Here is a 13,599-nt window from a genome sequence, read left to right as displayed (position 1 = left end):
GGCGGGTGGGAAGGAAGAAACCTGGGAAAGGTTTAGCCCTGACTTACAGAAAGCTTTGCTATGGGTTTTTTTGTGCTTTTTTTTGGTTGTCCAAGCCCCCCAAGGGTGCTAGCAGCAACTGCACCATGCCGGGTTCCCTTATGGGGGGCTCGGACAGGCATCTCAACCATGAGCAGAGGAGGGCTGACAAGTCCCTGTGTCCACCCCCCTCCTCGTGCTCCGGGGGCAACAATGGAGGTTAAAGCTTTCAAGGGAGGGGAGAAAGAAAGAAAATATAAATCGCTGAGATACCGCACCGGTTCGGTTAAATGGGGAGCCACTCGGCAACTAAATTTGATAATGCTTTTGTCCGTGGGTCAGAGGTTAAATATGTTCACACTAATCCCCTTCATCTAGAATTAAAGGACAAGAAAGATTTCTCCGTAGCTTAGCGAGAGGGCTTTTCTCATCACGCTTTAAATAGTATTTGCACAGGAAAATTAAAGGCCGGCCTTCGGCCGCCGCTTTCGGAGGTGGCTGCATGGGTCTGCCGTGCTCCCATCTCCTGGCTTGTTTTCTGGCGAAGCCGCCTGGTTGTGCCAAGCCAGATCTAGCCACGTTTCCCCAAGAGCCCACCTTGAAGCACCGGGAATTTTTTGCTGCAAGGTGATGGGGGAGACAGGGTGGGGGGAAGCAAGCAGCCTTGTCTTGTGGGGGGGGAGTGCAGGGAGATTCCCTGTTTCAGGAATGCGTGCCGGGACTCGGATTTCAAGCGCTGTCACAGGACATTACTGTCAGACAAAGGGGCTCTGTGCTGCACCCCCCAGGACCCGAAACCCCGCAGAAGCCCGGGATGGTGCTAATGAGGTGTTGTGGGGTGAGCCTGCCGATGTGGCTTGGCCACTTGTGCTGTGGCCAAGCGATGGAGGCTTCCGATGGGATGCATGGCCACCCCAGCCCTTGTCTTTACTGAAATCGGCAAAAAACGCCTTCCTATGTGGGGAGACCATGCAGACCACGAGCGGCGAAGCACAGTAGCAGTGCTGGGCTCGAGCTGGGCACTCCTGCTCATCCTTTCTCTGCTTTTTAAAGATGAACTTCGCTGTGAGAGCAGTTAAGCAGCCAGGGCTCTGCAGTCGGGATGCAGCCAGAGCGCTCTGCTGCTTCACCCTTCCTTGGCTTGTCCCTTTCCTTTCACTCTGCCACAGCCCACAGTCAGAGAGAGTGAGCACCATTCCCCCCCGAGCAGCCAAAATGAAGCATTCAGCCTTTTTTCAATGAAATTCTCATAAACAAGTTTGCAGGAGATGCCACACGCGAAACACTGCGTCTGTGCATGGCATGTCTGGCTCCCCTCAGATGCCCATACCCCAAAAGGCCACAACAACCACAGAGGCACCTCTGCCGCCAGCGTTACACGATTTCGGCTGCCACTGAAGCCAGAACTCCCTCCAAGATGCCTCCAGCAGCAGCTCCCCTGGCCCCAAATCCCATCTTCCCAGCTAGGTCAAGGATTCCTGATGGGCACTGCCAGTTTGAAGGTGCCAGGGGCAACATCTCTGTGCCCTCTACATGCAATGCCCACCCAGATTTGCCTCCCACCTTGGCTGCATGTCCATCGCTCACCACCTCTTACCCACACAGGGGGCTCTCACAGCGCTTCCCTACCTTCAGCATCCGAAACCCACGATCACAACCGCCAGGAAAGAAATCAGCTCAGCATCGCCTGGGCATCGCCACGCAGCACCGCCTGCGCTCCCTTCCCCAGCTGGGACTGGGGAACCAAAGCAAGCAGGGGAGGGATAATTACCTCTAAGCGTACTTAATACTACAGTGCGTTATCACCAGCTACGGAGAAAGATGCTATCCGGCGGTATTTCCCCCCGAAGCCTCATCAAGCAGTGCTCTGAAAACTCTCCGGAGTCCCGTCAAACGGTAATAGAAAGTCACAGCAGCCTGGGAAGACGCTGGGGCAGTTTTGGTAAGGAAGCGGCTCGCGTGGCCGCACACCGCTCCCGTTGCCTCACAGAGGAGGACGCAGAGAGATGAGCCAAGAATCACATTACCTGCCTCTGGAGCGGGGATGTTGTCATCAAGTGCCACTGGCAAGAAAAGCCCCATCCGCTGGCATTGTCGTCGGAGCATCCCAGCAGAGAGGTGGCTGGGCCACCCCCCGTAGCGCTGCACTGAGTGTAAGGCAAACAGAGGTGATGTTTCAACCCAATTTATGGCTCACGTTGCCAAACTTGGCTCAAAACCCTGACTTTCTGACACCCATAAGAATGGCGTGCCGCGGGTCTAGGGTGTTGCAGGGGTGTTTCAGGTCGGTACCGTTTTGAGGCAGGGGAAGCAAAGCAAAAAAAATAAGTCAAACATTGAAGTAACTGGATGAAATGCAACAGAGATGGCACTTGCCCATGTAACGGTGCAGCTCTGACATGGACCCTGCCCGCCTTGCCACTGCGAGCCACCTACAGGGCTTCCAGGATGCTCTGTGACAGAAAAATGCCAGGTGCTCAGGCATTTAAAAACCCCAAAGAAATAAAAAAAAACCCCACCACGTGTCTCAGCGCACCCATAGAATGGGAGCAGAGTCCCTTTCTGTCTTTTACTTTTTGGAGAGGTGGGGGGAAAAAGCAGTTAAAGCCCTGCAAAGGCATCTGTGCTTCCCGAGCAGCCACTATGCGACACCGTCCCTGGGATGCATCACAGGGGGCATCCCATGGCCACCAATGCCTCCTCTCCCGGGGTTCCTGCTCTCGCACGCTGGATTCCCCTCCCTTTTGTACCTCCGCTTATACCGCACGACTGTTTTGAATCTCTAAAATAATGTGACAAGTTAATGATGGCACAATTATCTAAATGTTTAACAGACATGTTATCTAAGTGAATCGGATTGAGATTCCATCCCGCTGACAATAAACATCAATGGGAGAGCAGAAAGTGATAGGCAAATTATCGCCAACCCTGCAATTTCGATGCTATTAAATTTGGAGGAATAACAGCCCCGAGGCCTGTAAACTCTGAATAAAATAGACCCTTGTGTTTGGCCAACTATTAAATCAAACCGCTACCAACATCCCAGGAAAAGAAAAAAACAAGGAAAAGAAGGAACAAGGAGGGGAAAAAAGTGGGGCGGGGGAGGAAGAATCGATAGCGTTTCGGTTTTCAGCTATGTGTTGCTTCTCCTTTTAGCATCTTTCTGCACCCCACTGCGGGTGGCACTGGCTGGGGGATGCTCGTAGGGCACAGCAAAGGCTCCCGTGCATCCTCTGTGGAGCGGTCGGCAGGGCACGTGCCGACCCCACGGATCCAAAAGCCCGCAGGGCGCTGGAGAAAACGCACTGGACCCCAGGCGTCGAGCGTGCCCATGTGAAATTGGGTCAGGAGTAAACGGGTGCTGGGCCCGCGCCCTGGCACGCTCGCGCCCGTTAATTGCCCTGGCACGCGGGAGGAAACGCGAGACGAGTCACCTCTGATATTTATAAAAGTCGGCGGCGAGCCCGCGCCCCGTTAGCGCGACTGCCCGGCTGCTCGAGCATCCCTTGCCGGAGGGGGGTGTGTGTGGGATGTGGTGGAAGGTGCACTCAGGCCACCTCCTCGAGGCATTTTGTTTTTTCCTCTACGTTTCAGGAGAAGGGTAAGGAATTTTCCACGCTCCCCCCTCTCCCCTTCTCCTTCCCCTCCACCGCCCCGGCGTGGCACCAAGCTCGCGCTGCTGGAGGATGAGCCAAAACAGTTGCTGCTTTTCCTATTGCGGCGGGATGGGGGCCAAGGACAGTGAACACCCGGAGAGGGCGTCTCAGTCCCGAGGCGGACGGGCTGTATGGAGCCAGCTCCGTGTTTACAAGCAGAAACTCTTATTTTTTTTTGTCATTTTTAAAGGTTTTTTTTAAGCTTACGATTCTTTTTCAACGCCACCCTTGAAGGCACCTACTGAAAAGGGCTGGGGTTTTGTTGGTTTTTTTGTTTTCTGGGAGATTGGCCAAAGAGGAGAGAAAGAATGCACCCCCTTTTTCCCCCCCCTTCCCCTCAAATAAATTCTTTCTGGGAGATGCCGATATTTGGGAAGGGGGTTAATTATAGCGACGGCTATAATTAGGGTAGGGCACTCTGCGTGCCAGCTGAGGAGAGGAAACGATTCATTTCAGCTACCCTGGTCATCCAGCCTCTCTCTGCCTGTGTTTACAGCCGGCAACAGGGATGATAATCCCGCTCTGCCTGGGTCACCGTGTCCCCTGTGCTGTGTTTTCCCATCACCCTTTGAGCTTTGGCACAGTCCAACCCTCAGCTTGCACCTGTGGGATGTTTTTGGGTGGTGGCTCCGTTAAAAAGGTGCCGACGGCACCCAATCCTGCTGTTGTACCTGGGGTTCCAGAACCCCAGGGTACCAAGGGGAGCAGGGCTGTCACCCACCGCCCCAGGATGCTCAACAGGTCTGGGAAATGTCAGGAAAGGGGGACCTGGCCGTTGGCCCCACAGCCACTCCTTGCCCAGGCTGTGGCCGGCCCCATCGGTTTGCAGGCTGCCCTGTACCAAGCCTTCTCCTCCCCCTGACCCCGTGGCACACACCTCAGCTGGGTTTTGGGTAGGTTTTGGTGGCTTTTAACATTAAGAGAGACCCTGGTTTGTAATGCCTGGCCTTCCAGTCATACAACTCCGGACAAGGAGAAGCAATTACTTTACAATTTATGAACTGTTGCTGGGCCAGCGCAGCGCCCAGCTCGGATGACGGACGGAGCTATTCCCGCCCCATGACGCAGCACTTTGCATCGCCCGCTGGTCCTCACCCCCCTCCTCGGTGTGAAACTGGCTGGGCTCCCTGTGCCAGCCTGGCTGCCTCACCCCTCTCCCAACACAAACTCCACCACCAGTGGCATTTACCAGGGGTTTCAGCACCGAGAGACAAGTTCATGCTCAGTTAAACGCTTCCCAATGCAGCATGGGGAGGAGTGGGTGCCTTTCCCCACCGCTCCAGCCTGGATTTGGGGGTTTGAAAGGCTCGACCCAGGACTGCAAAGCCTTCCTGAGCAAGGCAGCAAAAGCATAAAGAGCTCCTCATGCTCCCTGATGCCGGCTACGCTTAAGGGCTGGGGAACACAATGGCAGGGACACGGTGAACGCAAACGATTTGCAGCTCATACATCACAACGCTTTGGACAAGGGTGCTTGTCCCTTGGGAAGCTTCTCTTACAGCACGCTGGTTGAGTTTCGGTGCACGTGGCTCAAGGAACAGTGCGAGGCATGTGGGCTGTGCTGCCCCTTTCACTCAGGCCACCGGCACGCAACTCGGCCTGGAATATGCCAATGGCAAATACCCCGGATCAAAAGCCACTTGAGGAGGCTTCCTGCCCCAACGTCACACACGAGCTTTGACGCACGCAGAAAGCCACCCGTGAGGAAGAGCGCAGCAGCCAACGCAACCGACTTACCTTAAGGAAATCCAAGTCCAGAGACGGACCCAGGCGAGATCAGAAGCGGGAACCACACAGGGTTAATCTCTCCCATCAGGCAAAAAGCCACAGAGGCAGCCTAGACCTTAAACCAGAGCCTAAGCGAAGGGTGGGGAGGGGAAAGGGAAGACCCACTTACCGGTGTGCGTCTGCCTGTGCGTCTCCAGGGCATCTTCCTTTGAGAACTGGGCGCCACACTGATCGCAGACCAGGGCTTTGGCACCTGCTGTGGAGAGAAGAGGGAGAGGAGGGTTATTCGAGGGATGGACACCCGAGCGGGGACTGTGGCCACCAGCATCCTTCAAACCCATGTGAGGAGGGTGGGTGCTTTGCCCTGGCCCTGTGGTCCTGTTCTTCGCCCCCAACAGCTCAGTGGTCACCAGGAATAAATTAAACATTTTGTGGGGTTTGTGGTTGGGTTCTTTTAAACAGAAGTAAATCGCTAACCATCAGCACATGTTGTTAGCACTCTAACCCATCTCATTGCAACGGGGTTCCTGCCCCTGCCCATCGCAGCCACCCAGAGACGCGTTTGGTGAAACTGTGAGACGGAGTGAGCAGCTCCTGGACTACGGGGATGGGGAGAGATGTGGATTTAGGGGGCGAAATCTTAGGAAACCACCATTGATGCGTGTTGCTGGACCGGGTGAGGAGAAAAGCCCCAGGACGCCCAGCAGCAGATGACTAACCCACAGATACAACCAGATTAACAACATGCACTGTGTCCAAAGCACAGCTACTGGCACAGAGCTGCGGACCCGTTTCTGAGATTTCAAGGTTGGGTACATCCCTCACAAGGAGCTGAGAGGCCTTTGGGATGAGGCTGGGGGGCTATCACTCCACAGAGTACCAGCCTGTTTCCAGGGGTCCAGACAACGTCTCCCATCTCATTCCTGTCCCCCTGCCCCAAGGTCGGGGTGGGATTTGACCAAGAAAGCGATGTCAGGGAAGAGAGGGAGGTATCACCAGATGCATTAAAAAGAGAATTCCTTCGCCTTTAAATTGTCTGGGTAACGGCTGGCTCGCAGGCAGAAATATTTGGCAGCGGCGAAATTAAAAGTGATAAATTTTCTCGCCAAGCGTTGATCGATAATAGAGGTCTCATCTGTTAATCAATACGACAGTCTGCCTGTTTACTGTGCATATGTTGTTCTCCGCCACCCTCGCCGCGATGTCAAGTTTGCATTCAAAACAACCCGAGCGCGCACGGGCCACGCGGCCGCTCGCGAGGGGGTAAATGCCAAAAAAAGAATTAATAATCAAAAATAAGGGGGAGGGAGGGGGATTTGGGGCAACACGAGGGGGACAGCGGGGCGAAAGGATGTGCGCATGCCCTGGATGCTTTTGGGGATGCGTGCAACGCTGGTGGTGCCCTCTCTCTCTGCCCGCGGTGTGAAAGAGCACTGAGACCCCCTGGGGTGGGGAGAAGCTGCCGGAGCACCGAGGGGACCGGGATCGATAGGGCAGAGCTGCGGGCTGCCCTCCGCCCGGCACGCCGGCGCGGGCGATGCGCAGCCAGCCGGCAGTTGCCAAGGCAATGGCTCTCCATCGCCACTCGACGCTCTCCAAGTGTCATCTGTGAGGATACCGCAACCCGCCGCGGCAACAGGTCCTCCGGCACCGGGGGTGTGCTGAAACACGGGGGGCTTGCTGGTTCCTTCCCCCCTGCTTCTGTGCCGGTGGGGGCAGGATGCACACCCTGGTACTCCGTGGCCCTCTGAGAGCCAACGCTGGGGCCAGAGGGGCAGCGGGGAGGGCTGGCAAGGGGAGGCAAAGTCAGCCAGCATCTGGCCCAGGGAGAGGTGGAGGGGGGGGAGGGGGTGATGGACACGAAAGGGGAGGCCAGAAAAAATTCCTGGTGAGGCGAAAATAAACAGGGGCGAACGCCGGGAGGAGCCGGGCGCGCTCGCTTACATAAGGAAGCACAGCGTGTACCAAAACAGCGGACCCAAAAAAAGCCGGAGCTGTCAGAACAATGAGTACAGACGCGGGGCATTTTACAGCAGGCGCTGCCGTACAGTTTTATTTACAGTACCTCTTATCAGCGCGGGAACAGCACGCCGCCTGCCAATTTCCAAAGGCCAGGACTGCGTGTTCTTTCCCTCAAGTAGATGTGTACTCCAGGCAGGGGAATTTTTTTCCTCTCTCTCTCTCCTCTTTTTTTTTTTTTTTCTCATCAGCAAAACAAAAACTGATCCAGGGCCAGGATTCCTGTAATGTACACACGCGCGCAGAGAGGGGAGGAGGAGGAGGGAGGGAGGGAGGGAAGGCGGCGATTGAATATGTAAATAGTTCAAGGTTAATTTTACTACGTGAGTCACCGGGAAAAATGTCATCCAACATCTGAGCTTATTATAACAGGGCTCAGGGAGAAAAAAAAAAAAAAAACCACACACACAACCTCAACAACCAACCCACAACCAACAGCCCGACGCAGCAACACCGCGGCTCGGTGTTTGTTATTAAAGGGAGCGGGATGCGTTTGAACGCAGCGCATCCCGGACCTGGTCTGAAGGCTTTCTTCTCTCCCTCTCGCTCTTTTCCACCCGCCTCGTGCTTTAAACGGCGCCCATAGAAACAATTACCCTCCCTCCCAACGTACGCACGAGCTGGGCGAGGATATTTTCAGCAAGTGCCTCGTCTCGCCTACGGTACACAGATATCTGCGGATGATCTTCCCGATGGGACGGGACTCCGCGTGCTGCCAAGGATCAGCCGCGTTTCGGCGCAAGCCCCGCAGTTGGCACCGACCTCCCTGCCGTGCATTTATAGCTCCTGCCTAATAAAGGTCCCCGTGGTGAGAGGCTGGGGGCAAACGAATGTGGAGCTGCCACTTTTTCCGTCCGGTGTTATCTATCTGCACAGTCATCGCCGCCCCGGCAAGGTCAGCACCGCGCGGGGACCGCGGTGCCTCCAAAGCAAAGCTGTGAGGAGGGGACAGGCCTCGGCTTGTTGTGTTTCCCAAATGCAAGGGTATGACCTGACACCTGCTGAGACAGGCGGTGTGGTCAGGGTTTAAAGCAGCTCTTGGAAATGGGATGCTCGAAAGGGTGATGGTGAACATCCCATTGAGCATCCCGGCGAGCATCCCATCGAGCATCCCAGGCCAGCATCCCATTAAGCATCTTCACTGAGCATCCCAAGCCAGCATCCTATTGAGCATCTCATCAACCATCCCAAGCCAGCATCCCACTGAGCATCCTGGGCCATCATCCCCACTGAATATCCCGGAACGATCACAAGTGGAGGCTACCAGCTCCCTACCCAAAGCCAGGCTTAGCAGGTCGGGTCTCAACACACAGCTTGCCTAGTTTTAGCCACTGCCATCCCAACGGCACCTCCCAACTCACTTCGATTACTTTATTGGGGATGAGACACAGGCCCTCCACTTTGGATGGCAGGAAGCAGTAAAACACCGCAGCCCGGCGACGAGCGCTGCGCGTCTGTCTGCCCGCGCTGCCCCCCTGCCCTTAATTGAGGGGCTCTGGCCCCTTGACGGCTCCAGCTTCCCACCCCTCTCCTGGCAGTGAGTGCCTCCTTCCCCTTCCCAATCTGTCCCTGAGAAAAAACTTTCACGGGGCAAGGGAGCCGGTGGGGAGAGGTGCTCCAAAAACACAGACCATAGCCCAGGGAAGGGAGGGGGGGAAATAAATAAATTAACAAAATAAAGAGGAAAATGGGATAAAAAAAGAAGAATGGTGAGCATCTGTCCTGCGGAGAGCTGGAGAAGGATGAGGATGGGAAATCAGTGATCTCCATGTGGGGAGGAGGGCAGCAGGGGAGGACGGGCCGGTGGCGGCAACTCCCCAGTCCTTCGTCGCCAGTACGATGTGACAGCTACTCCCTTCCCTCCCCCGGCCTGGGGGATTAGTAAAAATTCGGGATTATATATTATTAACAGGCTGTAATTGGCAAGAAGGTGTGGAGAGAGGAGGCGGGGAAATATGGATTGGAAAAGAGAAAAAAAAAATAAAATAAAAAATTGCCAAGTAAATTTATGCACTGTCGTCGCTTTACTACCTAATTAATTCAGTAATTTCAAAAACAATTTTATTTATGTTCCATTTACCACATCAAAAGTGCAGAGAGAGAAGGGGGGGGGGTGGTGGTGGTGGAAAGAGAGCACCAAACCACAGCGATGCTAAAATAATACCTCGAGGCATCTATTTTTAATCGGGATGGGGAAGGAGGGAGTGGGGGGGGGGGGAATAAGTAAATAAATAAAAGAGCCAGCCATGGTTTTCTATACAATCTCTGCTGGGCAGACCACCAAGTCGGGCCAGCGAAGCAGCCGAGCCCTCTGCGAGTGCCTTCCTGGCTGCCGAAAAACAGAGCTTGTCAAAAAAAAAAAAAAAAAAAAGGGAAAAAAAGAAAAAAAAAAAAAAGAAACCCAACAAATCCATAATGGCCTGAGGCTCCTCTCCAATCTATTTTCTGCTCAGCTGGTTTTAAATGAAGTTATTATGAGTCATTAAAACACCCGCAAGCCTGTGGAAGTCAGCCAATTACAATTTTAAATTTAGCCTGTTCTCTACCCCATTCTCTTGTTTTCTTCTTTTGCCCACATCAAGCCGCTCTTTGATTCCTGATATTGCTGGTATTATTATTATTATTGTTATTATTATTGTTATTTCCTTTCTCCCCTGTTTCTACCCGAGTGGAAGAGACGGTCGTGAAAAATCTCTGCGCGACAGTAATAAATAAATAAATAAAAATATAAATATAGATATTGGAGACGCCTGAGAAGGGCTGGTTAAAAAAATAATAAATGAAAAGAGAGCCACGGAGCCAGCTTGGGTTAGAGAGGCAAAGGGCTTTGCCTCTTTTCTCCCCAAATTGCCACCAAATTGATATAAGGGGGGGGAAATAAAAGGCAGGTGGGGGCTTTCGAAGGTGAGGAGGGGATGCGGACGCAGCCTAAGCCCTAGGAGCCGGCGATGCTCTGAGAGCATCTCACCGTCTGCACTGCTGGGGTTTGGGGAAGCAGCGGGGTGGGTGGATGGGGTTTGGGGGAAGTGCCACCGCCAGCATCCTCGCCCAGCCTTTGCCATCCGGCGCTGCCGATTCCCACGCCGCACGGCGACGGGTGGAGCGAGCTGTTAGTTTCACATGTACCGACCTAATCGATGCGCTCGCCGAAAAAACCCCAACAAAACCAAAACCCACCCCTCAAACACCCCCTTTCCCCCAAGGTTTTTACCTCAGGAGCAAAAAAGCAAGGCGAGTTCTTACATAATCCCCCCCCACCACCCCCCTCTCCCTCCGCCCCGCCAGCGATGCGCTCTCTCTCGGCGGGGAAAAAAACCCCACGCCAGACCCCATCGAAAGCCCCGTCAGCCCCACGCGGCGAGCGAGCACGGAGCGTACTGCACAGCCCATAAAACTCCAAACAGCCTCCAGACACTCCTGCAATCGTCCTCCATCAAAACACTTTGTCTTGCATACAGAAATGCGGCGGGGCGCCGTGCGGAATACCAAATCAGCCCGTGACGGTGCGGGGAGGCGGCTCCTTGGCAACCGGGGGGGGGGGGGGGTTGGGGGGGGGGCTCCGCAGCCGCGCCGCTCGACAGGAAACAAAATCTGTCAAGCCTGTTGGGCAAATGATAAACATTAGCGGTATTAAAAAGAAAAAAAAAAAAAAAAAACAACCCCAACAACAACAACAAAAAAAAACCAACCCCAAACCCCACAAAAGCCGCGCAAACGGCTGGCGAGAGCGCGGGGAGGGATGGGGAAGGATGGAGGGGGTTCTGCCCCATTTAATTCCCCCCACACACTCCATCCCAGAGAGGGGGGGTGTCCAGCTCCGTGACCTCGAGAGAACTTTGGGAAGTTCCCCCCCCCCGCCCCATCCAGAGGAAAGCTGAAGGGGTAGGGGGTGGGGGGGGCAGCCATGGCTGTGGTAATATGTGGGGGGATGCATTTGGTATGGGGAGAGTTGGGGTTGCGGCGCCTTGGTCTGCACCCCACCTTCAATAACGGGGGGGGGGGCATGAAGGAGGGGAGGATGAAAAATAAACACGTTTCATCAGGTAAGGGCTGGGGGTGGGGGGGTCGAGGGGGAAGGAAGCAGCTGGCTCAGACCCAGCGGCCGGGTCCAGGAACGCAGCCAAAACAGGAGCTAAAAAGCAAACCATGTTCTTCTGGTCACGGCTCCGGCTCTCGAGGCGGAGAGGATGGGGAGGAGGGGTAAGGGGGTGGGGAGGGGGGGGGATTGGAGAGGGGGGGGGGATAGAAATGTATTTTTCATCAGCCAGTGTATAATTTATAAACAGCATTAAACAGTTTTTGTTTTCTTTCTTCCTCTCCCCCGTGTGCGCGGCTTGGCCGGCAGTCAAGCCTGCATTAATTTCTGCTGTGGGTACAGTGTGTTCTTGGATGCACATCTGCGGATGATCATAAACGCGGGAACGCTGGCAGAACATCCAGACCTGCCGGCAGGCCGCTGACATCACCCGGGACCGAGCGCGGGACGCCGGCCAGCCGGGGCAGGGGGGGGGGTTGGAGGCGTCCCTGGGGAGCTACCGCCGGTACCGGCTGGGGGGCAATGGGGATCAAGGGGAGCAGAGATACCGCTAGAGTGATGATAATGCGGAGGGGGAGAAGGGGAGATACGTGATAATAAGAGGCGGATGGTGGTGGCAGGATGAGCCCCCTCCCCTGAAAACAGGTAGGGGGCAAGGGAGGGGTGGGATGTGGCATCCTGTCTCCCTCCATCCCAGGTGGCTTTGCCATCCCATGTAGGAACCATGGAGCATATTTTGGGCGGGGGAAGGAGAGTCTCTGGATGGTGGGGTGGGGGCTGCAGGCATGCTTCCTGCATCCTATCCCTGAGCATCCCCATGTACTCTGGGTGCTCGCCCCCATTCCCAGCCCACAGCTGCCGTCCCCAGGGCAGAGGCTCCAAACCCACTGAGGGGAAAATTAATTATGGGGAGGGGGGAATGGCAGTGATCTGCCTTCGCCACAATCCCAGGAAGGTCCACGCACATGGGAACGGATCCATGAGGGAACTGCTGCCATCCCAGAACACAAGCGAGCTTCCACAGTGTTCCTCAACCATAGGGCCAACCCCTCTCACTTTCCCTCAGTGCTTGCTCCAGTTTTTGGGGGGAGAGGCAACTCATAATGTCGCCTGTGCGGGCTGTCGTGAGCACGCCTGCAGCAGGGAGTGGGGCGGCACCTAGGGAGGGCTTTGGGCCACATTACGGGCTTTATATACACTCTGTACATCGAAGCGTAAACATCTCCCTGAGTATTTACCTTACACCTGTGAGGCTGTGGCAATAACGCTGCTGAGCACCCCTAGTGACACTGGGGCACCACATCACCACCCCTCCTCCCAGGGCCAGGTTTGGTCCTTTGGTTGAAGGCGCCTTTGCCATTGGGCATCTTCCGTAAGCGCTCGGTGAGGGAACCCAGCGTTTGCTGCCTCTGACACCCAGAGGCACCAGAAAGTGGGGGGAGGTTGTAGGGGCTGGGGGGGGTGCATGAGCCATCCCAACCACGGCGCTCGCCCGCATGGCAAACTCCCAACGAAACACATCGATGCGCTGAAAACAACCCCTCACACCGCCAAGCCTACACAACCCCGCTTCATCCCAGGCTGGCGAAGGGAGAAGGAGGAAAGGGGAGGCGAGGGTGGTGGTGGTGGTGGGGGGAAGGTGAGGGGAGAGGTGCAAAGGTCTCCTGCTTTAATAAATAACAGCGCTGGAATTCGTGGTGGCTGTTTGCAAAGCGCAGGGCAGAGATCTCCCCACCCCCGCCCTTGCTGGATTTAAAAAAAAAAAAAAAAAAAAAAAAAAAAGAAATTAAAAAAAAGCAGCAGAATCCTGTGCTATGAGAAGCTTGGCTCGGTGTTCACTGTACATACTGTACCCACAAAGCTGGCTGCCCGCCAGGGACGGGCCGTGAGCCAAAGCGACCATAACAAACACGAGCCGCGTGCGCCAGCGCCGGAGGGGGGAGGGATCAGCATCCCGGGGACCAGCATCCCAGGACCAGAGCCGGGGGATACACCGGCATCCTGCATCCCAGTGTTGGGGGGGATGCACCAGCATTCTGCACCCTGGTGTATGGGGGATGTGGGCATTATGGGGACCAGCCAAGGCAACCGGCTGGTGCCTGTGGCTAAAAGCAGTGGGGTGGGGATGAGATTGGGGCTGGC

At 55.2% G+C, this 13,599-nt stretch overlaps 1 protein-coding gene across 1 annotated transcript in view; it reads right to left on the bottom strand.

The window, feature by feature from the left end:
- ZBTB16 (zinc finger and BTB domain containing 16) overlaps window positions 1-13,599 on the bottom strand; it is a gene marked incomplete at its 5' end in the record, with an annotated part of 53,263 nt that overhangs the window by 13,158 nt on the left and 26,506 nt on the right. Inside the window, one exon of the mRNA XM_084274983.1 lies at window positions 5,572-5,658. Within this exon, the coding sequence (XP_084131109.1) occupies window positions 5,572-5,658 (87 nt within the window). The remainder of the gene's footprint in view (window positions 1-5,571; window positions 5,659-13,599) is intronic.

Source organism: Gallinula chloropus, assembly GCF_964237585.1.
Source record: "Gallinula chloropus genome assembly, chromosome: 24".
NCBI classification, from domain to species: domain Eukaryota; kingdom Metazoa; phylum Chordata; class Aves; order Gruiformes; family Rallidae; genus Gallinula; species Gallinula chloropus.
This window is presented reverse-complemented; position numbering and strand designations above follow the sequence as displayed.